The 26,932-nt window shown below is 43.4% G+C and overlaps 1 protein-coding gene across 4 annotated transcripts in view; it reads right to left on the reverse strand.

Moving 5' to 3' along the window:
* Positions 1-26,932, reverse strand: part of LIPA (lipase A, lysosomal acid type) — a 123,368-nt gene that overhangs the window by 13,218 nt on the left and 83,218 nt on the right. The window contains exons 1-6 of one of the 4 annotated variants that reach the window (XM_005671253.3): positions 21,101-21,316; positions 17,418-17,529; positions 15,372-15,489; positions 3,729-3,927; positions 2,545-2,654; positions 907-1,043 (exon numbers count right to left, since the gene is read on the reverse strand). In XM_005671253.3, the coding sequence (XP_005671310.1) occupies positions 907-1,043; positions 2,545-2,654; positions 3,729-3,927; positions 15,372-15,489; positions 17,418-17,528 (675 nt within the window). In that variant the 5' untranslated portion in view covers position 17,529; positions 21,101-21,316. 4 annotated transcript variants of the gene reach the window in all.

Below are 26,932 nucleotides of genomic sequence, written 5' to 3' on the forward strand. Positions count from 1 at the left end.
CTTGGTATTTGAAGGGTACCTTATTTGTAATCTCTGAACTGTTTATGATGAAAATCAAAGCGTCTCTTATCCAAGATATTTAAAACAAATTCTCCTAGAGGAGCCCCCAATTTATCTGCATGTCTGATCATGGTACAGAGAATCTCATCTCACATGAATCAGACTGGAGGTCAGAGCATCGTCTGTATTTCCTGTGAACATATTTCCTAAATGGCCAATCAACATGTTACATATACCTTAAGTATACATTCCTGTATGGGATTTTGTGTGTGTGTGTATATAAATATAACATACATCAAACAAATACAGTGCATGTGTAATGGCCCATCTGGCCTCAGCTGGCTCCCACCTTCTCGTAAAAACTGCTACCTCCCTGAGCAGAGTGTGGCAGGTTTACAGTGCTCTAGGACTGACCTCCAATGAAGTTACTGGCCTGTGCTTTCGGGTCATATAATAAGATACGCAACAACAGTGTCTTTAGATCACCCTCCGGGTGGCCAGGGCCAGGCATGTGGGCACATCTCCTGCCCCCCAGCTCCCGCCTACTACTATGTACAGATTCACTGTGTGGAATAAATAGCAACTCCACAGAGGTTCAGCTGCTTTCTCCTGGCCTTCCTCGTGCTCTCTTTGTGTGGTGGATGAGGAGGGGCCCGGATGTGCTAACCATGAGAACAGGGGGCCCCAGTGTAAGGTTAATGATATACCTTCTCTGACTCCCCAGCTGGGGTAAAAGGGGAAAGAAAAACTGTGAAGAGAAGAAATTCCACTGTTCCACTGATAGCAAAACACAGAGGAGGAAGGCACACATTCTCTGTCTAATGGTCAGGTCTTTAGAACCAAAAAGGAAATCTGTGAGGGAAGGGAGATGGGGACAGGGCAGGGGTAGGGGGGGAATCCAAGTACCTTGATGAGATGATCTGGAATTTGTCCTAATTTAACTAGAGGGCTAGTAGCGAACTGAACTGAAACCACAGGAGCCAAGGCAAAAAACATTTTAACCTTTTTGGCCAGCTCGGGGATCCGTGAAAATGCTATAAAACCTGTGGGAACAAAAGGAAAATAATAGAATTCCATCTTCTGAGACTTCCTCTGAAAAAGCAATGGCGGGCATGAGCGACGCCCTCTAGTGGCAACCCGAGAACCATGCAAGCAATGCCACCGCCAGGAGGCAAAACACTTGAAATGAGGGCTCCGAACTTCTGGGTATGCAAATATGGAGTTGGATTAAACTAGTACATGAAATATTTTTAAGTGCTTGTTTCAATTTTATACCTAGATATGGACTGGAGGAAATGCAGAAGTCTCCTGCTCTTTTAATAATGGAAGACAGGGATCCAAGGCTGTATTCCTAGCAGCTCCACCCCACTGCTCCCCCTCCATCACTAAGACAGATATACAAAGGCATTCAAAAAAGTCGCCAAGGACTCAAAAGGAACTTACACATTTAGAATCCTCTAGCTTTAAAATATCTTAGCTTCCTTTCAGGTCACTTCTTGCCTTAAACTTGGCCCCAGAATGTCAGTTTTGAAAGCAATGGGGCAAAAGACACAAGTGGAGAAGTCATGGAAGGAGGAATATAGAGAGGAAAAATGCTTAAGTTCATTAATAAGAAAGGCAATTGTGTCTATGTTCCTTTCTTTTTGGAGCCTCTCAAGCTGGCAAAGAGAGAGGGATGGTGATGAGAGCAACATAACTTAACCATGTACATCATAAATCAAGACACTTCAAAGTATTTGTACTTTTCATATCATAATTTTCTCTAGGAATGTGTTCTGAGGTGATTGTGTGACAGGAACACAAGGATATTAGTCAAAGTAAACACTAAAAGGGAGAATTAAATTATGGGACAGTCCCTATTCCAGCAAGGAAATTACAGAAAATTTTTATTTTCTTTAAACTTTGCTAAATTTTCTGTTTCTGTTTACAATAAACATATATTACTCTTATCATTAGCACAAATTAAAAATGCATACGATTTTTTAAAACTATTTGAAAATAAAGTGTATTATGACATCCTTGTAGTTGGCTTTATTCCACTTCACTTCGAGAGTTCCCCTGTGGCACAGTGGGTTAAGGACCTGGCACTGTCACGACAGAGGGTCAGGTCGCTGCTTTGGCACGGATTCAATTCCTGGCCTGGGAACTTCTACATGCTGTGGGTGTGGCCAAAAAAAAAAAAAAGTCAGCGTATTTCTTTGTTTTCTTTATAAAAGTCTCTGCACTTATAACACTTCTTGTTTTCTATCCTCTCACGTCCCCCTATTGTTTAACTAGGAAAATATGTAATAGGCTGCAGTTTACATTAATTCCTTCAATCAAGGGAACCAAACGCCATATTTATTTATTTATGTTTAAGCCTGAATTTCCAGAGAAGACCACATGTTACCAAAATTCTTTGCCCCTATTCATTCTTTCTGCTTGGCATTAAAAAACAAACACAAAACTCTATCTGAACTAACTCTTTTTATAGTTCACTTTTAAGGACAAACACAAACTCTGTGATAAGACATTTTATCACCCTCTCGTCTATCATATACATACCTATTGTGGTACCTTGAGAATGACCCACATAATACACTTGTTCTTGGCCAGTTTTATTCAGAATGAAGTTAATTGAAGCTGGTAGGTCATAATTTGCCATCTCATCGTAGCTATAATCCAAAAAAAGGAAACCGTTGATTGGGACATTGCATAAAAATAACAAAGGTGTGGTTTCATCACAAACGGATCCTAGCTGGGTAAGCCAGCCCTGAGTGCACAAAAGGAACAGGACCATAAAAGCCCCCTTGGGCCTCCCCAAAAGAATCCTTATCTTCACTTTTTACACCATAAATTAGTTTGATCCATTTTTGAACTTTTCTATGAACGAGATCAAACAGTGTGTATCCCTCTGCATCTGACTTCATCTTTGCCACTGTCACATAAAGGTGTCAGTTGGTCATTGTGTAAATACATCACACTCTATTTGTTCACTGCTGATAGGCATTTGGTAGTTTCCAATTGTTTGCTATTACAAATTCTGTAACAACAGATCTATTCTGGGACATACCTTTGGTAAAAGCTCTCATTCTTGTGTTTCCTGTCCTCAGGCAGGTTCTGATTTCACAAATGGGAAGCAAGTCCAAAGGAGTCCATGATGCTGACGTTCTCTAGTGCCTGGCACAGAGACACAGCCCTGGACTTGTGTGCGTCTGTGCTGTTACCACCACTTATGAAGGCCGGGCTCTATGCCAGACTCTTTCCTATATCCTCTCCGTTAAGCCCCAGTGACCTTATGGGATAGATATGTATTATCCCCATTCTACTAAAAAGAAACAGACACAAAGGGCTTTATGCCACATGCCTGATATCACGCAATGATTAACCGGTGCAGCCGTAAGTAAGAGAGAAGAGGATCACTTCTAGAAATAAGGAAAGTAAATATTTGGAGTACCTGCTTATGGAGGAAGGGAGGAATTGTATGGGGCAGTTTACCTAGGAGCATCCAGACCACCAGGAATGTCAACGTAACCAAAATTTCCTTATTGAATCTAACTCTTGAATGTAATCATTATTTATAATTTACCGTGCTGCTCTTTATTAAATTCCTAACAAGGGGTAAAACCTTTCAGAAACCATCAGTTTCCCTGTCATACGATCTCGAGTTACCCATCTATTTGCCTTCCCAGGGTCTGTGTTGAGGGTACCAAGGAAACAGACCCCTGCTGTTACCCATTCAAATATACCTGAAGGCCCAGTATTCTTCCTGAGAAATTGAAAGAGTCTTGTGTTTCCGAGACCAGGTGTTTCCTCTGCTGTTTCCCATCCACACGTCAAAACCAGCATCTGCCAGGATGAAGCCCAGGCTGTTCTTGGGCAGGTTTACGACCCAGTTACTGGAATCTGCCAGCAAGCCATGCTGCAGGAACACAACTGGTTTGGGACCTGGAAAGCATTTGTGTTTAGGAGTTAGCAGCTCCAAGCTTCAAAACAAACGATATCTTGCTAACCAGGTAAGTCACAAAAGATCACAAAGCAAGTAATGAAACAGAAACAAAAGACTGGGGAAGCACTGTCATTGAGCGGCAAGTGTAGTACACTGCGTGAAGGGTGCCCGGGAGCTGTACAATGGTGCAAATGTTTTCCTTAGGCACATTGTGACACTTCTCACCCATTAAAGGTGCTGTGGGGATAGGCCATGAGGAAGGAGATTTGACCTTAAAAGATCAGAAGGTCAGGCTGACCAAGGAATAACCCAGACAACCCCCCGTGGGGACACGGGGGCACGAGCATCTGCACCGCACTGTCTCCCTGGAAAGGAGAATTAGAGCGAGACAGAAGGAAAGCAGGGCTCAGGTTGCTGCTGTGGCACGGGTTCGATTCCTGGCCTGGGAACTTCTACATGCTGCAGGTGTGGCCACCTGTGCCTTTTCAGACACTGAGTGGAAACCGTGAAGCTAACTTCACAGGGCGGAGTTCTGAGAAGGGAGGATGGGCTTTGACAGGTGTGGAAGAAAAGAGAGGAGAGCAGGATGGAGTGGGGCGGCCAGGCCAGGACTGAGGCTCGAAGGGGAGGAAGGTGCCAGTTCATGGGGGGCTGGGAGTCAGCTCCCTACCTTTTCTCAATGGGTAGTATTTCAAATTCCCCTGAAATCTCTCTGCACATCCCTCCCTGACTCCTCAGAAGCTTCAAAGGAGAAATGCAGGAGTTGGCAACTTGAAGATAAACCAGGGAACTCTTTAAGCCCCACCAGTAATTAACTCCTGGGTTCTCAGTGGCAATGAGGAGCCCCTGACTCTTTCCCAGGGGGTGAGCGGGAAGCTCAGAAAAGTGCAAGCAGCCAACTCAGGCATGTGCCCACCATGCACGTGTGCCAATTATGGTAGCTGAGGGGCTTCTGATACATCTAGGAACACCCCTACTTCAGCCCATACCTGCCATTCACTCCTGCACAAGGCTTAAAACACCCCCAGACCCCTTCCTCTACATTCCATGGAAGGGTTTCTCAAAGCTCCTATATTCGCACCATACACTGACCTTCACCCATGTTGGTCCCACCATCACAGTCACCTAAGCAGTTAGCACAGAGCTGGCAGAGACGCGGCCCAGTGATGGCCCGCCCGGGCGCTGCAGCCTGATGGGACCAACGTGGGTGAAACGCAGGAGGCCATTACTCAGGCTCCAAAAATCAATCTGCTGAGCCGCCGGCCTCACAAGAGGAAGAAGACCGATGTATGAGGAAGTTCCTCCTGCTTCCCAAGGCACTGGGCCTTTCCGCCAGGGGAGTGACTGGAGGGGTCTCCATGACACTCAAAAACTGCGAAATCAGGGGAGGTCCAACCAAGAACCAGAAGGAGGAAGAGGCGATCACAAGGATGAGGGCGTTGGCATGAAACAGACTTTGGTTCTCACTAGACATGAAACCCTTTAGGATTGCTATGGCTTTGGTGCAGGCTGGTGGCTATAGCTCAGATTGGACCCCTAGCCTGGGAACCTCCATATGATGCAGGTAGAGCCTAAAAAGACAAAAAAACAAGAAGACGACAGCCTGTAAATGGCATAAGGGCCCCCCTGTCTTTCTGCAGAAGTCATTTCTAGACAAATTGGAAACAAGGACCTGGCTTAGGGTGCACGTGCATCCTTGCCACCCCATGCTAAGTAATCAAAGTCAGGATCACCCCTCACTTTAGGCCTCCCTGCAACCATCCACGGGACTGGACAACCCTAAGTCCAAGAGCTGGTTCAAGTATCTGAAAGACAGGCTGTAGATCACCCAAAGTGCCAGGGCCCCAGTAGCTTCCTGAAACTGTGTCAACTACTTAAGATAAACCCTAGTGAGCATTCTAGCATCTGATCGATTTGTCATTATTACTAGTATTTGTCATACAGCTACTGATCCTGCGTTGTGTTTTACATGGACTACACTGTTGCCAGAGAGCTATTAAGATCCACCCCCATGTTAAAGATGAGGTGACTGGTGTCTGAAGAGAGGTTAAGTGACCTGCCCTAGAACACTCACCTAGCAGTGAGCCAGAACTAGAACCCAAGTCAGCCTCATTCCAAAGTCCTTGCTTGCAATCACAACTCTAAAGAAAACTTCATTCAAAAATAAAGAGGCAGGGGAGAGGAAGAGTGCTGAGAAATACCCTGTTTGTACCCAGTCACTTCAAAGCAAGCCAAGCACTATTTCCCAAAAGTGGCTCTATATCATAATCATCTAGGGTCACTTAAAAAAATTACACATTTCTCAGGAGTTCCCGTTGTGGCTCAGCAATAACAAATTAGACTAGAATCCATGAGGTTGCAGGTTCTATCCCTGGCCTCTCTCAATGGGTGGGGGATACAGCGTTGCCATGAGCTGTGGTATAGGTCGCAGACATGGCTTGGATCTAGTGTTGCTGTGGCTGCAGTATAGACCGGCAGATGTAGCTCCGATTCTACCCCTAGCCTGAGAACTTCCATATACCGCAGGTGTGGCCCTATAAAGACCAAAAAAAAAAAAAAAAAAAAAAAAAAAAAAAAAGGAGTTCCCGTCGTGGTGCAGTGGTTAACAAATCCAACTAGGAACCATGAGGTTGCGGGTTCGGTCCCTGCACTTGCTCAGTGGGTTAACGATCTGGCGTTGCCGTGAGCTGTGGTGTAGGTTGCAGACGTGGCTCAGATCCTGAGTTGCTGTGGCTCTGGTGTAGGCCGGTGGCTCCGATTAGACCCCTAGCCTGGGAACCTCCATATGCCGCGGAAGCGGCCCAAAGAAATAGCAAAAAGACAAAAAAAAAAAAAAAAAAAATTCTGGCCCTAGTCCTGATTTAAGGAGCCGGGAACTCCAGGGACAGAGCCTGGAAATCATTTTTGAGACGTTCCCTTGCCTCTTGCGATAGAGCCCATCTATAGCCATGTTCAAGGTGGATCCATCGAAAGGTGAGTGTGTCCAGTCCTCTGCAGTGCTGGGCGGGCCCATCGAATGTGGAGATCCTGGGTCTGCATCCAACAGACCCCTGGAGGCAGTTCTAGGGCCCCCTACTCAAGAATTATTGAGTATAGACTTTCATTTATCCAAAGCAGGGGGCGATTGAGTGAATTTTTGTAGTCTATGTCTAGTTTGAAGAATTGGTCTCAAAAACCAGCCCCAAACACCATAAACAAGTCACATTAGTGGGAAGCCTCAGCCACCTTACATGCACATGAAGAAGAAATAAGGAGAGGCTTATCTCCTAAGTATTTATCCCCAGAAACTTAAGCAATGGAAGCTGGTACACTTGAGGTTATCAAAATCAAGCACTTTCCACACTTTACAAGCCTTATTTCATCTAACTTTTACAACCACCTATGAAGTGGCAAGTATTATTCTTCTCATTTAGTAGATGAAGAAATTAAAACTTAGTGAGCTCAAGTACACTGTCGAGGTCATGCAGCTAGTTAAAGTAGCAGAGCCAGGACTTAAACCCAAGGCCAATGCTGTGAGCGTGCTCCCATTTAACCACTGGGTGTCCAGCCTCAAAGTGCTCTTGAACAAGGAACATGCAGAGCTTTGGCCAACCCAATCCCCAGGAGGTCCCGGGACTATAGGAGCGGGTAGACTGAAGCCTTGGGCAGGAAGAAAGCTCAAGGCCCACTGCGGAAAACCAAGGTTACAGACCTCACCACCAGCATAATAACTTATTATTTACTGTCTTAACTGCTATGAAGTAAATGCATAGAGAGCTATGAGAATATGCACCCAGGAGCCTGTCTGAGTGTGGGCAGCTGGGGAAATCCTCCCTGAAGCAACCTTGAGGCTGAGGACAGAGACCAGGGAAGAGCCCTCAAGCAGGAGGAGAAGGAGCCCTGGAGGAAGGAGGGGTGCTGAGCAGAGTGCTCTCTTCCTTTCCACTCTGACGCTTTGCTCCAGCCCTCACCTGCAGTTAGGAGACAAATTGTGCTGTGAAGCGGACACTGCCTTGTGGTACTCATTAGGCAGAGGGTCTGAACACAGCTCCCTACCCAGAGTGCCATCAAGGTCCAAGCAAGCCCGGCACTGCTTAATAGCCCATCTGTCCAGGGCCTTCGGGAGGCGAGGAATTATATCCAAGCTGATCAAGGCCTCTGCATTTAGGAAATGGTTTCCCTAGGAACCACATAAAAGGGAAGAGGAGAAAAACCAGAAATTGGTCAGAATCCTAAAATATACAATCAAAAAAAAAATGTTTTTTTAAAACCACAGGCCAGTGACTTTTCCCCCAAAGACCTAGCTCACAAGCCACGTGGTAGATTTTCAAATATGACTCACAAAAAGTTCATTGGGCAACCCCTGATGATTCTTTCCTAAGGCAAAGTTCAAATAGCCTGTTTCTGCAAGAAGGCAATTACTTAACAGCCTAAAATGCACTTTACTTATTGGACCATCAAACACACAATGCTCTTCAGACATAAGTATTCCAATACCGGTGCTTCATTTGCTAATTGCTTTATTTTACAGTTTATTTCCCGGTTTGGCAAGAAGTAAGTGATCATTGGTACTTTATGTATTTTAGGCAAGGCCTTTATTTATTTCCCTATTTTAGACAAATAAATAAATATTCTTACTATCACAGAATTAATAGCTTGCTCAATACTTATTACGTAAGATCGAATACTCCAGTGCAAAGAACAGTGAATCTGATGGCAGACTGACTGGGCCACTATCCTTTGACCTCAAGTAAATCCCTTTCCCTCTTTGAGTCTCACTGTCTGGTCCAGTAAAATGAGAGTGTTGTTCTAGAACATGGGTTCCCAAACCCAGGGATTTTACCTTGGAATACACTGGGGAGTTATGCTAAAAATGCAAGCTCTCCAGGAGTTCCCATTGTGGTAACAAACCAGATAAGCATCCATGAGGATGTGGGTTCGATCCCTGGCCTCGCTCAGTGGGTTGAAGACCCAGTGTTGCCATGAACTGTGGAACAGGTCAAAGAAGTGGCTCAGATCCCGAGTTGCTGTGGGTGTGGTGTAAGCCAGCAGCTGCAGCTCTGATTCGGCCCCAAGCCTAGGAATTTCCATATGCTGTAGGTGCAGCCCTAAAAAGAAAAAAAAAAAAAAGAAAGAAAAGAAAAAAGCAAACTCTCTAAATCCCTGGCCCTGGCAGGACTCAGATGCTTCTAGTGCTACCACCCCATGACTTTCTGAAATCAGGCTGAGCAGATGAAAAACATAACCACTTCCCTAAGCAACAGATTCTGAACTTCAATTCTCTTGTGGAGTTAGTGCAAATGAGGGGTAGCTCAACACTCGATAGATAAGTTTGTTAACATTTAGAAACATATATCTACTCCATACGTTGCCAAGAGTTTTCTAAATACACATTTCAAGCTGCCTAATTAGTAGAGGTCTGACCAGACAGGCAAATGATTATCTATATCAGGGGATTCTTTACTGGGTCCATAAGCTCTCGGCAGCTGAATATAAAATATTTGTGTGCCCAGGTGCCCTCCCTCCCTCCCTTCCTTCCTCCCTTCCTTTCTTCCTCCCTCCCTTCCTCCCCTCCTCTCTCCTTCCCAACCCCCTCCCTCTCTCTCTTTTTTTCTTACCAGAGAGAGGATCCATTGCCTTCATCCACTTTAGAATCCCAATTTTGAAGACTGCCCCATATAACTCTTACTTAGGCCAGCCACTCAGAAGGCATGTTGCTGCTGGTTGCTGTGAGAAATACAAAGCAGGCAAAGATGCAGCTTCTGCCATCAGAGTGGCTGCAGAGAGGGAGGGTGGGGAGAGAGGAGTACACAAAGTCAACCCCAACGCAGAGTAAGAAAAGCACCTCGAGGCGACGAGGCATTTGGGAGTTCTGAGGAAGTGCATCTCCTTCCTGCACAAGCGAACGGGGAAGTTGGCAGTTAAGCTGGAAGGATGGAAAGGATTGTTTTTAGAATGTATAGCAATGAAGATGGTGGCCAGAGGAGTTCCCGCTGTGGTGCAGTGGTTAACGAATCCGACTAGGAACCATGAGGTTGTGGGTTCGGTCCCTGCCCTTGCTCAGTGGGTTAAGGACCCAGCGTTGCTGTGAGCTGTGGTGTAGGTCACAGATGCGGCTCGGATCCTGTGTTGCTGTGGCTCTGGCGTAGGTGGGTGGCTACAGCTCCGATTCCACCCCTAGCCTGAGAACCTCCATATGCCACAGGAGCCGCCCCAGAAAAGCCCCCCAAAAAAAGACGGTGGCCAGAGTGAGCACCATTCCAGAGGGGCATGTGACCAGCTGAGGCCCAGGGAGAATTTAACAAAAGGGAAATAACTCACTTGGATTTGAGTATGTCAAAGAGTAGTTCTTTGATATGTATTAACATAACAGATACAACATCAGTTATACCACTCCTGATTTGGCTATGGCACCAATTTAAACCTGGACAGTTGGGAAATAATAAATGTTTCTTAAATGGTGGGTACGGGTAGCTGGCAACCATGGTTCTCAAGCACTCCTCATGCTTGTGAAAGGGATATGAGGAGAATACGGTATTCTATCCAATTCTACAAAAGATACCACAGACCTCACGGCTTCTAACTGTAATCACTAGTTTGGGGAATCATGAAGTTCTCTGCACATATCCATGGTGAACTTCGAAGGTCCACTGCTGTATAAAGTGAGGGTAAACAGGACAGACAACAGCTAGAACAAAACAGCGAGGAAGAGTGTTATCTTCATTGATTAGGCTCATGAAGACCACTGAGTGGCAATATCATAGAATTACACCTGGGCTCTAAGAAGCTTAATCCTGCAAAACTTCATGAGCCGGACAAGAAGAGGGAGGCTGGCAGAAAGGAAAGCAATTGGCATGGGTGGAGGAGCCATGTGGCCTAGCCTTGCCATCATTAAAAAACCTCCAGTGACACTCAAGCGAGGCTCTACGTACAATCAGAGGAGACCCCTGTGACAGGACAAAAGGATGCTTAGCACGCAGCTTTAAACTAGAGTTCCACAAGGAATGTGGTGCCGATAAAGAAATAATAGAGATGGCAGAATAGCAGGTCCCCAGCCTAGTTCCCTCACAGAAACTCCAATGTAGCAACTATTCAGAGACAAGAATGCCTTTGTTAGCATCTCTGAACCCAGGGGTGAGGTTGCAGCACCACAGTAGAACACAAAACTGAGAAAAATGACACTAAAAAGGGCAAGAGGAATAGTTTCTTCTCATCCTTGATAAATGAATAAAGTTTTAATGTATCTTGCAGTGACTTATAAATAGTACAGATATCTGGCATTATCTTCTTATGCAAATTTTACAAGCATTAATTTCTTAAAAGATAAGCAGACTGAACTTTCTTATTCCTGTTTTGAAAATCCTTTCTCTCAGCTTCTGAGTTTATTTCAGATGACCAGGTAAATGGTCACCAGAGCATAAAGTAGGGTGGTGGCCTGGCAAAGGGAAGAAAGGGCTGAACTGAAGTCATAGACCATGGGGATACTAGAGAGGACCTGACAGCTCCTTGAGGTTGGGAGTCAAGAGAGACTGCGCAGATCTGGTCCAGGTCATTAGGAGGAGGAGGGTGTCATTAATAGAGGAGGAAGTCAGGAGGGGAAGTGGCAAGGATGAGCTGGGTTCCACGTTGGGTGTGAAGGATTGTGTGTACTCTTTTCGTTTGTCTGGCTTCAATAAGCCAAAGTAGCACCACTGACAACACTGCTCCTGAACAGGAATGAAGGACAGTGCAGAGACAGCCTCAGCTCCAGGCTCTGCCTTGGACCACGGAAATGCAAACCATCAGAGAAACACCTCTGCAGTTTTCACAAATTCCTTTAGATAAGAGTTATTTGCCACAGATTTCCTCTAAAACTGGCCTCACTCACAGCAGGTGGTACATACATATCCTTGATTCTCTACAGGAGGCCTCTGCAAAACAGAGGAAGAAGATGGGGACTTAATGCTATTAAGCAATTAAAGGGGAACTCTGAGATCATCCCAGCCAATTGACTGTTTTTATAGATGAAGGATCCAAGGCCTGCAGAGGTGAAAGCACAGAAGTACTTATGGGGCAGATGCATTGAGGTCTCCTGACTTCCTTCTACCACCTGAGGGCAAATCAAGAAGGCTGCTCACTTTCCAGGCCACAGCACCTTCACCTGCAATGGTCAAGATACACAACGGAGGACATGTGGCACTACTGGCTTTAACTGCTGTAGGAGCCAGAAGCCTGGAGGTGGATATGGAAAAAGAAGAAGAGGCACATTCTCTAAGCATGTTCTTACCAAGGGCCCCTGCATCTTTTAACAATGGCTCACATAATTAATTATAATAGTCAACTAACCACTTTTAAGATAAGCACTATTAATAATTTTTTTTTTATATGGGATCTGAAGTCAGCACACAGTTCCTTTTTTTAAAAAAGGAATTGGGAGTTCCCATCGTGGCACAGTGGTTAACGAATCCGACTAGGAACCATGAGGTTGCGGGTTCGGTCCCTGCTCTTGCTCAGTGGGTTAAGGATCTGGCATTGCTGTGAGCTGTGGTGTAGGTCGCAGATGCGGCTCGGATCACGAGTTGCTGTGGCTCTGGCGTAGGCCGGTGGCTACAGCTCTGATTCAACCCCTAGCCTGGGAACCTCCATATGCCGCAGAAGTGGCCCAAAGAAATAGCAAAAAGACAAAAACAAAAAACAAAAAAAAAGGAATTGAAATCAAGATCATATGTTCACTTCGAAATAAAATGTTTTGTGTGTCTTGAGCAGAATTAAAAATAGAAGTCCTCACTGTAATTCACTACTCACTTTGTATCATAAAACTCTCAAGAGTTAGAAAGTAAATTTCACAAAGAGCACTGGCTGTCTGGACCACTTAAGCCTTACCAAAAGCCCCATTATAGCTAGAATTTAGGAGAAAAACAGAGATAAATCAGATTATATTAAAAGAGAAACAGGTAATGATACAAAGCCCACATTAACACAGAGGGCTTTTAAGTTTGCTTTGAATAATCTGTGAAGGAATCAAGGCAAAGAAGGCCCTTCTAGTCACATAAAAATTTAACTGAAGAAGAGACAGTTATCCAACTAGCATAATCTCACCTAAGTTTCCCAAATAAAGTTTCTAAAAACAGAAAACATTAAAAAATATATAGGATGTTCCTTTGTGACACAGCAGGTCAAGGATCAGATGTTGCCACAGTTTGTGCTGCAGGTCACAACTGCGACATGGGTTCAGTCCCTGACCTGGGAACTTCTAGGTGCTGCAGGTACAGCCAAAAAATAAAATAAGCTATATCTGGAGAGATGACTGGACTAAAGATCAGATCCTTATTCCGATATCTGTTTAACAATTTCCAGTAGGCTATCTAGAAATGTCTCAATCTGCATAGGAAACCAAAGTTTTGCTCAAATTATGAAAAAGAGAAAAATATGTATACTTTTTAAGCCGAAGCTATCTTTCATATATTCCTAATGAGAGTTATTGCCAGAACAAGCAATTTTAAAATAATCAAAATCACATAAATAGACTTGTACACATACTGTTAATATTTGTTAACAGAAGACCAAAAAGAGTCCAAATGTCCATTAATAGGACACTTGTTAAATAAATCATGACACAGTTCCACAGTGGAATACCACGTAGCACTAGAGATGAATGATGAAGTACTCTCCATATTGTATGGAAAAATCTACAAAATATTAAGTAAAAAATTCAAGGAGCAAATGAATGTGCATTATATGCCACATTTTAGATTAAAAAGGGAAGCAGGGAAAAATAATCATCTATGTTTGTATTTGTTTCTGAAGAGATTTTTTTAAGAGATAAATTCAAAATAAAGAGATTTTGGAAGGACACATAAAAAACTGGGAGCTGAGAATGAGATGGGAGGGAGGTATTTCACTGCCATCTTTTAATCCTCTTTGATTTTTGAACTCTGTGAATATACACATTACCTATTCGAAAAAATTAAGTCATTTTCAAATAGAAAAAGCTATCTACTTAATGCTCAAAACATTTTATTAAATAAAATCCTTCCTTATAAGAAAGAAACTGGAGATTTGGCATTCTCATCATGGTTCAGCAGAAATGAACCTGACTAGTATCTGTGAGGATGTAGGTTTAATCCCTGGCCTCGATTAGTAGGTTAAGGATTCACTGCTGCTGTGGGCTGTGGTGTAGGTTGCAGATGCGGTCTGGATCCGGTGTTGTTGTGGCTATGGTATAGGCTGGCAGCTACAGCTCCGATTTGACCCCTAGCCTGGGAACCTCCATATGCCGCAGGAAGTGGCCCTAGAAAAGGCAAAAAGACAAAAGAAAAAAGAAAACATGGTTAGGGAAGAGAGGGTGGCCCTAAAAAGAGAAAGAAAAAAAAAGAAGAAAGAAACCAGAGATTTTAGCATCTGCTCAAACAAACCTGACCTTTGAATCTTTAAGCAAATTATGAAATTAGACGACTCCTATCCTTACTTCTTTTTTTTGGTCTTTTTGTCTTTTTTTTTTTAATTTATTTTTTATTGTTATTTCCCCCAACACAGTTTTTTTTCCACTGTACAGCATGGGGACCCAGTCACACATACATGTACACATAATTTTTTCTCCCATTGTCGTGCTACGTTCTAAGTATCTAGACATAGTTCTCAGTGCTACACAGCAGGCTCGCATTATAAATCCATTCCAGGAGCAATAGTTTGCATCTGTTGACGCCAAGCTCCCAATCCCTCCCGCTTTATTTTTAGGGCTGTACCGCAGCATATGGAGGTTTCCAGGCTAGGGGCTGAATTGGAGCTGCAGCCACTGGCCTACACCAGAGCCATAGCAACACGGGACCCCAGCCACGTCTGTGTCCTACACCACAGCTCATGGCAATGCTGAATCCCCAACTCATTGAGCGAGGCCCAGGCCAGGGAATTAAACATGCATCCTCATGGATGCCTGCTGGGTTCATTAACCGCTGAGCCACAGTGGGAACTCCCTATCCTTGCTTCTTTAAAAGAAGTGTTTTTTACATAGTTTGCATAAATGGAACACCTTTGGTACTTTGGTCTAAAAATAATCCAATTTCGGAGTTCCCGTCGTGGCGCAGTGGTTAACGAATCCGACTAGGAACCATGAGGTTGCGGGTTCGATCCCTGCCCTTGCTCCGTGGGTTAACGATCCGGCGTTGCCGTGAGCTGCGGTGTAGGTTGCAGACGCGGCTCGGATCCCGCGTTGCTGTGGCTCTGGCGTAGGCCGGTGGCTACAGCTCCGATTCAACCCCTAGCCTGGGAACCTCCATATGCCGCGGGAGCGGCCCAAGAAATAGCAACAACAACAACAGACAAAAAAGACAAAAAAAATAAAAATAAAAATAAAAATAAAAATAATCCAATTTCAATGTTCTCAAGTAAAATTTGAACTTGGTTTCTGACATAAATACCAGCCAAATTCCAGAAATGCAGTTAAATTTTCAGAGCTTTCTTATCTCACCACAGAAAACACCCATACCTTTGTCAGAGTGGTTCTTCCTCCCATGAGGAATTCGGTTAAGGCACAGAATATATCCATCTGCTGTCACGACAAAGTGCTCCTCACTAGGATATCCCCAGTGAGAGATAATTTCACTCTGCGGAGCAAAGGAGAAGGCAAAGGGTCAATGACACTCTCCAGGTTTTACTGAGGAAATCAACTGTTATTGAAATCTTAGGCTGCGCAATCTAGTGCAACATCCCAACACAAGAGTAAATCCTCCACTTGTTCTACTCATGTGTTCTACTCACAGATGTTTAGTTTAATCCTGCTCTCACTGTTGTAGTACATTCTACACCATGTGTGTCTTAGTTTACTATACCTTTGGACCTCTGTTTCCACCCTGGTTCCCAGGCACAAATGTTTCTTTCTTTCTTTTCTTTTTTTTTTTTTTTTTTTTTGGTCTTTTTGCTATTTCTTTGGGCCGCTCCCGCGGCATATGGAGGTTCCCAGGCTAGGAGTCAAATTGGAGCTGTAGCCGCTGGCCTACACCACAGCCACAGCAATGTGGGATCCGAGCCGCATCTGCAACCTACACCACAGCTCATGGCAACGCCAGATCCTTAACCCACGGAGCAAGGGCAGGGACCGAACCCGCAACCTCATGGTTCCTAGTCAGATTCGTTAACCACTGCACCATGACGGGAACTCCCTATTTCTTTCTTTTCTAAATATGCCAGCTAATATTGTAATCTACTGTTTTAAGAGGCCCCATCCTAGGAAATGAAGCATAAAAAGTATTAATCTGTTAATACTGTTAGTATTACTCTATTAATACAAGTGCTAATCAATGGACCCATAAAACTGCAGGAGAATGTCAGCGAAGAGTTGAACAAGAAAAGATAAAATGATTGTGGTGATCATTTCACAATAAATACATATAGCAAATCAGTATTTTGTATACCTTAAACTAATACAATATGTATTGTTATATCTCAGTAAAACGGGGAGGAAGAAAAAGGAATTATGATCTTTCCATATGGAAAGACTCATGTGGCAGTTGTTTTCTTTTGGTTTTACTGAGGCTGATGTATAATATTACATAAGTTTCAATTTTTAAAGGTTAATTCCAAATATAGATCTTATAAAATATTGGCTATATTCCCTGTGTTGTACAATCCATCCTTGTAGTTTATTTATTTTTCTTTTTTAGGGCCGGCAATGCCAGATTCTTAACCCACCGAGTGATGCCAGGGATTGAATCCAAATCCTCATGGATACTAGTTGGGTTCGTTACCACCGAGCCACAACAGGAACTTCTGGTAACTTATTTATTTTATGTATGGTAGTTTGTGCCTCTCAATCTACAGGGCAATTGTTAATCATAAACTCAGTAGCATAGGGATAACTCAATTATCCAGAGGACTTAAAGTTAATAAGCACTTATTATTCTCTCTACCATCAATACCTGAAAGAATTTAAGTTCAACATTCTTATAGGAAAAAAAGAGAAAAATGCTTTTAATTTTAAAAACTTAGAAAAGATTTGGGGCATGAAATAAAACTTAATCTTAAGACTCTGATATCAGATCACACTCTCTTGGCTGACTATAAATTTATGTCTCCAAACCTGCCTGAATCTTCAATTGTGTCACTGCATCACCTGTTTAAAAGCTGCTGTTTTCTTTAGTAATCTGCACTTTCTTGATATTTTATGCTTAAATGAGCTATCTCCAAATTTAACTATTTACTTAAGATTAATAACTCTGAAATGTTCGCTTACTCAAGGGATTATTTTTCCTTATTTGCACTAAAAAAATGTTGTCAGATATTTTGATTTTTGTTATTGAACTATGGACACTGTTAATTCTTGTCCTTGTTCAATGCTTTCAGTATTAACATTCTTCCGAAGTCCTGACACTTTATTAAACTGAACCTAAGATTCAGAGAACACAAAAAACACAATGAGATATAAAGAGGATAGCTCCATAGTTTGTGGCTCCATGCAGCTACATAACTGGATTTCAGAAAATAATGAACATTTATCACAGATGCATTTTAAAAGCAGTGACTTTGAGAAACTTACCACATTCATATTTATTTCAGGATCCACAGGTGCCGGCTTTCCTCTGGATGCCTCAGAATGCAGGGGTCCAAGGACCAAACAGACCACCAAACCCAAGAGCCACATTCCCATTCTGTATAAAACAGTTTGTCATTATTTGCCTGAATTTTACTACACGAAGTTATGCTGCAGATAAAGCTCCCATATAAAATTCTGATTCTGAACCAGGTTTAAGTTCAGACTCAAGCCACAAATGAGCAATTCTCAAAACAAAACAAACAAACAAACAAAAAACAAAAAAAAAGTGGAGTTCCCGTCGTGGTACAGTAGTTAACGAATCTGACTAGGAACCATGAGGTTGCGGATTCCATCCCTGCCCTTGCTCCGTGGGTTAACGATCCGGCGTTGCCGTGAGCTGTGGTGTAGGTTGCAGATGCGGCTCGGATCCTGCGTTGCTGTGGCTCTGGCGTAGGCTGGCAGCTACAGCTCTGATTCAACTCCTAGCCTTGGAACCTCCATATGCCGTGGGAGCGGCCCAAGAAATGGCAAAAAGACAAAAAAAAAAAAAAAAAAAAAAAAAAAAAAAAAGAGCAATTCTTTTTTACCATGAAACCTCCCACTGGCCACCCCCAGTTAATATGTGACATTCGGAGCCCAGAACTCCCACTCGCCTCCTTACCACCAGGTTAAACATAATGTTCCCAGAGAAGTAACAGAAGAGAGGACTCAGAAGAGAACAGGTTGAGAAAAAGGAAGAGCCTCAAAAGTCCGGAGCCTGTGAATCTTCCACCTTTGCCCTCTAATTTTGATTTAAATATTTTTAAGTTCAGCTATTTCGAGCTCTTGCTCCCACTAGCTATTCACTTCCCTTCTTCTAACAATTACACATTAGGATTCAAATTTGGCAGCCAAGGAAATAAGTGTGAAATGAAAAGGAGAGTGTGCAGGAGAAACAGAGTGAAAGAAGAGCATCCCTCTCTGCTTCTGAGACCCTCCATTCATCAACGAAGACCATCTAGTTTCTGGCAGTGATGGCACAAAAGCACAGTGCAGCAAAGACCTTGGGGGTGGATGTTAAAGGCAAAATGAATCAACTCTTCCAAGGACACCCAGATGGTTAGAGGCAAAGCTGGGACCACAGCCCAGGCCTCCCACATTAAAAAATAAATAAATAGGAGTTCCCGTTGTGGAGCAGTGCAAACAAATCTGACTAGGAACCATGAGGTTGGGGGTTCGATCCCTGGCCTCACTCAGTGGGTTAAGGATCCGGCATTGTCGTGAGCTGTGGCATAGTTCACAGACATGGCTAACATCCTGCATTGCTGTGGCTGTGGTGAAGGCTGGCAGCTACAGCTCCGATTGCACTCCTAGCCTGGAAACCTTCATATGCTGTGACTGCGGCCCTGGAAAAGACAAAAGACCAAATAAATACATAAATAAATAAATAAAATCCTGTTAAAAGCTGCATGTGTGTATACCCATACAAAGACTTGTATAAAAATGTTTATAACAGCACTGTACGGAAAAACTCAAATATCCCAAATGGGTGAATGGGTCAATATATCATGAAACAAATACACCACTCAGCAGTAAAAAGAATCTGCATAAAATAATACAGATGAATCTCAAAATACTTACAGTGAGTGAAAGAAGCCAGACCAAATAAATAAATGATTCCATTTCTATAAAACTCTAGAAAATGCAACCTAATCTACAATGACAGAAAGCAGACCGACGGCTGCCTGGGGAGATAAGGGGCAGGAGGTAAGCACTACAATGGGACACCCAATGCACAAGGAATCTTTTGAGGGTGATGGATAGGTTATCTGTATCAAATATCACAGTTTCACTGGTGTATACATATCAAAACTTATGTAACTATACACTCTAAATATGCCTCACTATTGTGTATAATACAATACAGATGTTTTTAAGACTTGTCTTAAACTGAGTATTCCACAAGTCTTAAGAAACTGGTTCTCAGAAGACTGCAAAAGTGAACTGACTCTTCTGTCAGTGCAGCTCCTTCTGGTGCTGGAGTGATTTCTCCTAACAGTGATGAACCCCGAATTTCTAGATAGAAGGGATGTTATCTTGAGCTTGTATTGACAAAGCAGGCCCACGTGTCTACTCACATGTTTGTATTTCCATATGGTGGTTGGGAAGGGCAGTATAGTTCCAGGGTACTTTTTATCATAAAGACAACCTGCCAGGAGTTCCTGTTGTGGCACAGCGGAAACAAATCCCACTAGGAACCGTGAGATTGCAGGTTCTATCCCTGGCCTTGCTCAGTGGGTTAAAGATCTGCCATTGCTGTGAGCTGTGGCCTAGTTCACAGACACGGCTCGTATCTAGCATTGCTGTGGCTGTGGTATAGGCTGGCAGCTACAGCTCTGATTCAACCTCTGGCCTGGGAACTTCCATATGCTGCAGGTGTGGTCCTAAAATGACAAAAATAAATAAATAAATACAACCTGCCAAAAGCCCATGATTACTAGGAAATAAGGAGTAGACAGAAAAGGAAAAATGAAAGGTTGTAACCATAATTTGAAACACTGAAGCCTCTGGCAGTAGCTGTTTCCTCCAGGACTTGCAGCCCAACTGTCCAGAGGAAGCTCCAGAGGTAAGTGCTGAAGCTACTTAATCAGAAATGTCACCCAGTTGATTTTTTTCTTCCAACAAAACACTAGGAAGTTTCTCAACCTAGCAGTCAAGTGATTATCATAAGAATGATGACTGAGAGGTTTAAAAGAGAAAAAGCCCCCTCTAAGCTGGATTCAGTATGCTTTGCTGGGCAACTTTATCTCAATTCTTTTTCTACTGTAAGTGCTAGTCTGTCTTCATTTTACCCCAGCCCAGGGTACAGCCAGTGTCTGAGTCAACTCTGAACCACCAGGACCTAGTGTAGATGCACAACACATTTTGAAAAAATGGGACTGCTGCGGTCCAGAGTTCAGTGGCTGAAGAAAAGTTCCAAAGCAGCTTGTCTTTTAGCTTTCTAATAATCACAACACTAATAACTTCGTCTCCCGTTTAAGCTCCTGGAATCCTGGAATAATTTCGGCGTCCGTTTAAGCCAGACACCGCTGGCAGCGCTTCCGACTTCCCATGTCAATTACGCCTTTACCACCTCTAGGCAGTACCGTTAAGCCCTTTTACAGGAAACAGGCTCGCCCAGGTTAAGTATTAGAAGCAAAATGCTAACTGGTTAAATAGTATCGCCGAAACTTTCGCCAGGACCAGTATCAAACCATTCCCGACCACTCCTTTGTAACTAGAGGACACTCCTTTGTAACTAGAAGGGTGGGCAGGCTGCCTATAGAAGCTAACAGAAGCAAAGGACGAGGAGGAAGGAGGAGAGGTAGGAATCAGAAATGCTGGGTGTCGATGCAGCCCGGGGTCTATGGGGGCTATGGGCAGCGTTACGAGCGCGACCGCGCCGGCTCGGGAAATCAAAGGGCGCCCGGGGAAGGGTGGGCAACTTCAAGAGAGCCCTCGACTCCTGGGTCAATGGGAGATGCCTCGGGACACCGCCGGCAGAAGAAACAACCGCAGGTGCTCCATGACTCGCCGAGGACCAACGCAGAAGGTCCTCTGGGGCGGCGGGACTGAGCACCCGGGAGAGGTGCGGGGCTCTGCCCTCAGAGCCGGTGGAGGGAGGCCGGAGGCCCTGCACCTGTCAGCGCAGCCCGGGCAGAACTCACCTGGAGCTGTCTTCCCCAGCCGCTGTCCAGAGCCGCAGGGTCGGAGCACTGACACGGGACCTGGAGGGGGCGGGGACAGCAGGACGCCGGGGCCTGCACTCTCCTCCGACTCAGGCTCTCCCGCCCCCAATCAGAGCAGCCCGCCTCCAGGAAGTGCGGCAGCTTCCGAGCCCACCAGCAGCTGACGCGGAGCATGCGCCTTGGGCGGGACCCAGAGGAGCGGCGCCCGGCGGATCAACAGCTCCACCTGCAGGCCGCCTCGTTCCTAGTGGCTGCCTACAGCTCTGCCCCTGGGCCGCCATCCCATCTGCCTGGCACAGAGCAATAAGCTCTACAAATGAAAAGAAATTACATTCTCCGAATAAAGCGCTTAGCATTATGCCTGAGGCAAAGAATTTTGCCATACATTTTATTTTTATTACTAAAACACCTAGCATTATTAAGACGCTAGGGATATAGCAGCCAAACAGGAGTCCTCCTATGCTTGCATTCTAATGGGGAGAGACACTGTGAGTAAACATAAAAATGAGATAATGGAAAGTGCAATGAGGAATGAAACAGTAGAAGGATAATGAAGGAGGATTCTACAGTACAATCTAATCAAGAAAGGACTCTGACGAAGTGATATTTGAGAACAAACAAAAAGGAGGTGTGATTGAGTCATGTGGCTACTGGGGAAGGATCATTCCGAGATGAGAGAAGCACATGCAAAGGCCCTGAGGCAGCAGTATTTTTAGTGGGGTTTAGTACTGGTCATTGTGACTGGAACAGAAAGGGGGTGATGGAGAGTAGTAGAACATGAGGTCCTAGAAGTAGTGGGGTGCCTTGGGGGCCAGTTGTAAGCCTCTGTTATTTCTTCTGACCCAAATGAGAGGCCACTGAAAGCTTTTCAGGAGAAAGGCAACACAATCCTGTCAGTCATATTATTTGTAAATATTTTCCCCTATTCCATAGGCTGTCTTTTTATTTTGTCAGTGATGTCCTTTGCTGTACAAAAGCTTTTAGGTATAATTATGCCCCATTTAAAAATTTTTTGCTTTTGTTTCCTTTCCCATAGGAGACAGATCCAAATATATATATATATATATCTACGACTTATGTGAAAAGATATTCTGCTTATGTTCTCTTCTAGGAGTTTTACAGTTTCAGGTCTCACATTTAGGTCTTTAATCCATTTTGAGTTTATTTTTTTATATGGAGTGAAGAAACACTCTAATCTCATTGTTTTACATGCAAGCTGTCCAGTTTTCCCAGCACCACTTGTTGAAGAAACTGTCTTTTCTCCATTGTATGTTCTTGTTTCCTTTGTCAAAGATTAATTGGCCACAGGTTGAAGAAACTCTTTTCTCCATTGTATGTTCTTGTTTCCTTTGTCAAAGATTAATTGGCCACAGGTATGTGGTTTTATTTCTGGGCTCTAGTCCATTCTCCCTTAATAGTTTAACTTCCAGCAGGCCATTTTTCACTTTATCACAGACAAGGGGACAATTGAGTCAAGCCCTGAAGGAAATGGGGGAGCTCACGATGTCAATATTGGGGCAGGGGAGCATGCCAGGTAGGGATTTAGAGGATGGCAGGGTCAGGGTAAGATGGGGGAGTCCATCAGGTATGGCCACATAAATCCTTGTGAGAACTTTGCCTTTTACTGATTTGAAATTTTATTTATTTATTTATTATTTTTATTATTTTCTTTTTTGGCCACCCTTCAGCATATGGAGTTACCAGGCCAGGGATCAGATCTGAGCAGCAGTTGTGACCTGTGCTTCGGCTGTAGCACTGCTGGATCCTTTAACTCATTGTGCTTGACTAGGGATTGAACCTGCCTCCTGGTGCTGCAGAGATACTGGCGATCCCACTGTGCCACAATGGAAACTCCTTATTGCTTTGTTTTAGTACTGGTTATTATTGAGTTTGTGGTTGCTCTAGTATATATATATATGATATTTTAAAACAATGAAATTGTGTTTATATCTTTAAACAATTTGTCTGCAGGGCCTTCTATCCCCTGTCACATTATAGTCCATAAGTTTCTATTGGAGTTCTGTAGCAAATTATCATTTTAAAAATGATTCATGGTTAAAAAAATAAAACAAACCCTGGGAGTTCCCATCGTAGCGCAGTGGTTAACGAATCCGACTAGGAACCACGAGGTTGTGGGTTCAGTCCCTGGTCTTGCTCAGTGGGTTAAGGATCCGGCGTTGCTGTGAGCTGTGGTGTAGGTTGCAGACATGGCTCAGATCCGCATTACTGTGGCTATGGCATAGACCAGCAGCTACAGCTCCAATTTGACTCCTAGCCTGGGAACCTCCATATGCCATGGGTGAGGCCCTAAAAAGACAAAAAAAAAAAAAAAAAAGAAAGAAAAGAAATACAGCTGGATCAAATGGGCTTGCCTTTCACTTAGGACAGTTCACTGAAGGAGTCTTAGTGGTGATGGAGGACGATGAGGAGGAAGGTAAGGGAAAGCAGAAGCCAAATTAGTCCAATACCCCATCTCTCTTGCATGGGAAGAACAATTCTAGGAAGAAAAGGGAGGAGAAATTCTCGAAGACAGTGGAATTTCTTACTGCCTCTTCTCTTTAAGGTGTCTCAGCTGCCAACAGTGACATGTGAGCGTACTTTAAAGTCACCTCAGTAACTGAAGATGTTTTGCTTGCAATTGCCAATTTATACTGTTTTCTTCCCAAAAAGTGATGGTCAATTGAGAAGAGACACTAGACAGAAGTCCAGTAGGATTTCTTATGAAATGTGAGCCAAGAGTTTGGAATTGTTTTAATGGTATTTACCAGAAGAAAATGAAAAACATATTTAGTATAGAAATGAACCTCTGAAATGGATCTTGAAAAGCATGGTCCTCATTCCTCATATGAATCATATGAATCAGAAGTGTGTTAATATGCAGATTGTGATCAAGTAGGTCTGGGGTGAGGCCTGAGACTCTGCACTTCTTTACAAGCACCCAGGAGATATCACTACACTGGTCTGCGGCCCACTCTTTGCATAACAAGATTATAAAGGATGGGATAGTCTGATAAAACACCAGCATGATGGAGATATGAAAAAATCAAGACACACTTGGAAAAGCTGTGATTTAGGCAGGAAAAAAACACATTGAGATTCCACAATTCTCTGCTCATTATGGGGTCTATAGGAGCCTTAGACTATGAGCAGACAGACTAGGAAAGAGAGATCACAACAAGTGCTAGATGGAGAATGGAGGGGCCAAGAGAACAGCTTGTGAACAGAGTCCAAGGCTGGACTGAGGCCACCAAGGAAAGGATCACCAGAGACCCAGTCCCATTGAATTAATGCCTCATTGTCTACATGATGGTTTGCAGCTGTCAGATGGTGTGTTCTAATTTTTGTTTTGAAAGCGCAGTCCAATGATGTGTGTTAAATGAGAGGCTAGCAATTGTATGCTTGCCTATCCAGGAAACAAAGGGTTTGTACCTCCTCAGCACCAATCACATTAAAAAATAAATCTCCCTTTCCTGCTTCTCATCTGACTCTAGCTTGGAGAAGCCAGCAACAGGAATTGGGGTAGGTGGGTAGGGCAGAGTAAGGAAAGGGAGGAAGAGCAGATCACATTCTTCTTCTTGTGGCTGGACTCCATCTCAGGGAGGAAGGGAAGAACTTTGAATAGGGAATTGAGAATTGAGATAGATCAAGAAAAGGATAGTATATTTCCAATAAAGGAAAGTATGGATTCATCTTAACTCTTCTACTTCTTGGTCTCCAGGTAAACATGTGATTGATCTTGTTAGCGGGTTCATAGTTCTTATGCTTCCCCCCACCTATATTTTTCATGTTTTCCTCTCCGTACATTGGTCTAGATATTTTCTACTTGTCTATCTTCTCGGGGTGCCACTTCTGCTCCCAATTGCCCTTGATATCTACTAACTTCCTGCATCTCTGTTTTATCTTACTCTACTTGGACTAACTCACCTTAAAATACTCAATTTTTTATGTTCTATTCTATGGGTGGAGTGTCCCATCTTACACTGGCAAGCCCATCAACAATCCCACTATCCTAAGCCTGACCCACAGAATTTCCGAACAAGATGATGACATCCACATCTTTGAAACTCATGAAAAAAAAAATGGGAAGCAAACATGGAATTAAAAAAAAAAAAAACTTCTGTAATAGGGTAGGGTAACATTTTTGACAGCCAAGAAAGAGGTCCTATAAGAATATCTTACAGAGAAAGGACAGAATTTAGAAAGGATAAAGATGAAGTTGGCAAGGCTCCATTTATGACAGAGTGAAAGGACTCAGCCAATGTGCAACAGAAACTGATATGAACGAGTGGTTGACGGCCATTTCAGTATTAACATCGGATCGATAGCATACAGTGGATTAAACTATTAAACCAGCTTGTTCCTTCAAGATGTTCTTAACGAGTGTGAAGAATGTGTAAGGCTGAGGAGCTTCACTTTCTACATGGTACAAATCCCCATGGATTCTTATGCCCCTCCTCCCCTTCACTGGGAGGCTGCCGGAGTTACTGTGTTAGGTATATCCTGGGCAGGCCTATGGGAACCAATCAGGTACTTCCTCTATCATGTTACAATGCTTCCTTCGTCTGTGAGGGTATCCATTCTGTGAGCTATAACTTAAGAAAATATAAACAAGATATTAGAACAGAGCAAAAGATTGCCTCTGGTCTTGCATTATGCCATGATAATTTTTGTATCCTTGCTACTGTGGAATACTTTTGCTAGACATCTCTCCTTGCTGCAAAGTTTAAATATATATATATATATTTTATATATATAGTATATATATATATATAAACTTTTGTATGTCATCACCATCAATCATGTGGGGCACAAAAGAAGGAGGCAGATGCCTCAAGGGAGTGGAACACTAACCAGGTCACATCTGTGGTGCTTGACCATAGACAAACCTTTTCTGTTGGCTTCTCCTAAATTGCAAGTACTCAAATATCTGTTCTCCTCTGACTTGTAAAATAAGTCAACAGTTAACGAGAAAGGCCTCAACATTAGAGGACTGAGAAAGCAGGGAACAAACTGTGTTATAGCTTTGTTATCTTGAATAGAAGATAAGGAGAGTCTATACAGACATTTTGACTCCAGTCTGTCTGTTTCTATTTTCTTTCTTTCTTTTCTTTTTTTTTTTTCTTTTTTTTTTTTTGCCTTTTTATGGCTGCACCTTTGGCATAGGAAGTTCTGTGGCCAGGGGTCAGTCTAATTGGAGCTGCAGCTGCAGCCTATGCCACAGCCACAACACCACCACCAGACCTGAGCTGCATCTGCAACCTACACCAGCAGCAATGCCAGGTCCTTAATCCACTAAGTGAGGCCAGGGATCAAACGTGCTAAGCCACAACAGGAACTCCTACTTTCTATTTCTCAGTTTCTAAAGAGGTTCTATCTAATTATCCCATAAATCTGTTCCAGGTAAAGAACTATCTGTAAAATGCTCTATGACTCAATGTCCATGTGTGTCACAAGCTCTGTAAACTGCTCTGAGAACTGCAGTGAGAATTACTTTGACATAATCACAAGAGCAAGATTATATCCTGATCACCATGTGAAATGCTTCACAGACATCTCTACAGCTAATCTAATTCTGTCTAAAAAAGGAGAAATAAGGAATGGCGAATAAGGTGCAGGTGGCTATGAACATGAAACTTAAAATATATTAGTTTATAACCACCAACCTTAATCCTACAGATGTATTTTTATATTATCTTCAACTTTCCTGTTCATGTGGTGAGTACTCAAAATGCTCAATGTCAGCTTTTTGAAAAGAGGAATTGCAACTCGTATCAGTCAGGACTCTAATAAGGACACAAGAATTGGAGTGAG

This window comes from Sus scrofa, chromosome 14, assembly GCF_000003025.6.
Source record: "Sus scrofa isolate TJ Tabasco breed Duroc chromosome 14, Sscrofa11.1, whole genome shotgun sequence".
In the NCBI taxonomy this organism is placed as follows: Eukaryota; Metazoa; Chordata; class Mammalia; order Artiodactyla; family Suidae; genus Sus; species Sus scrofa.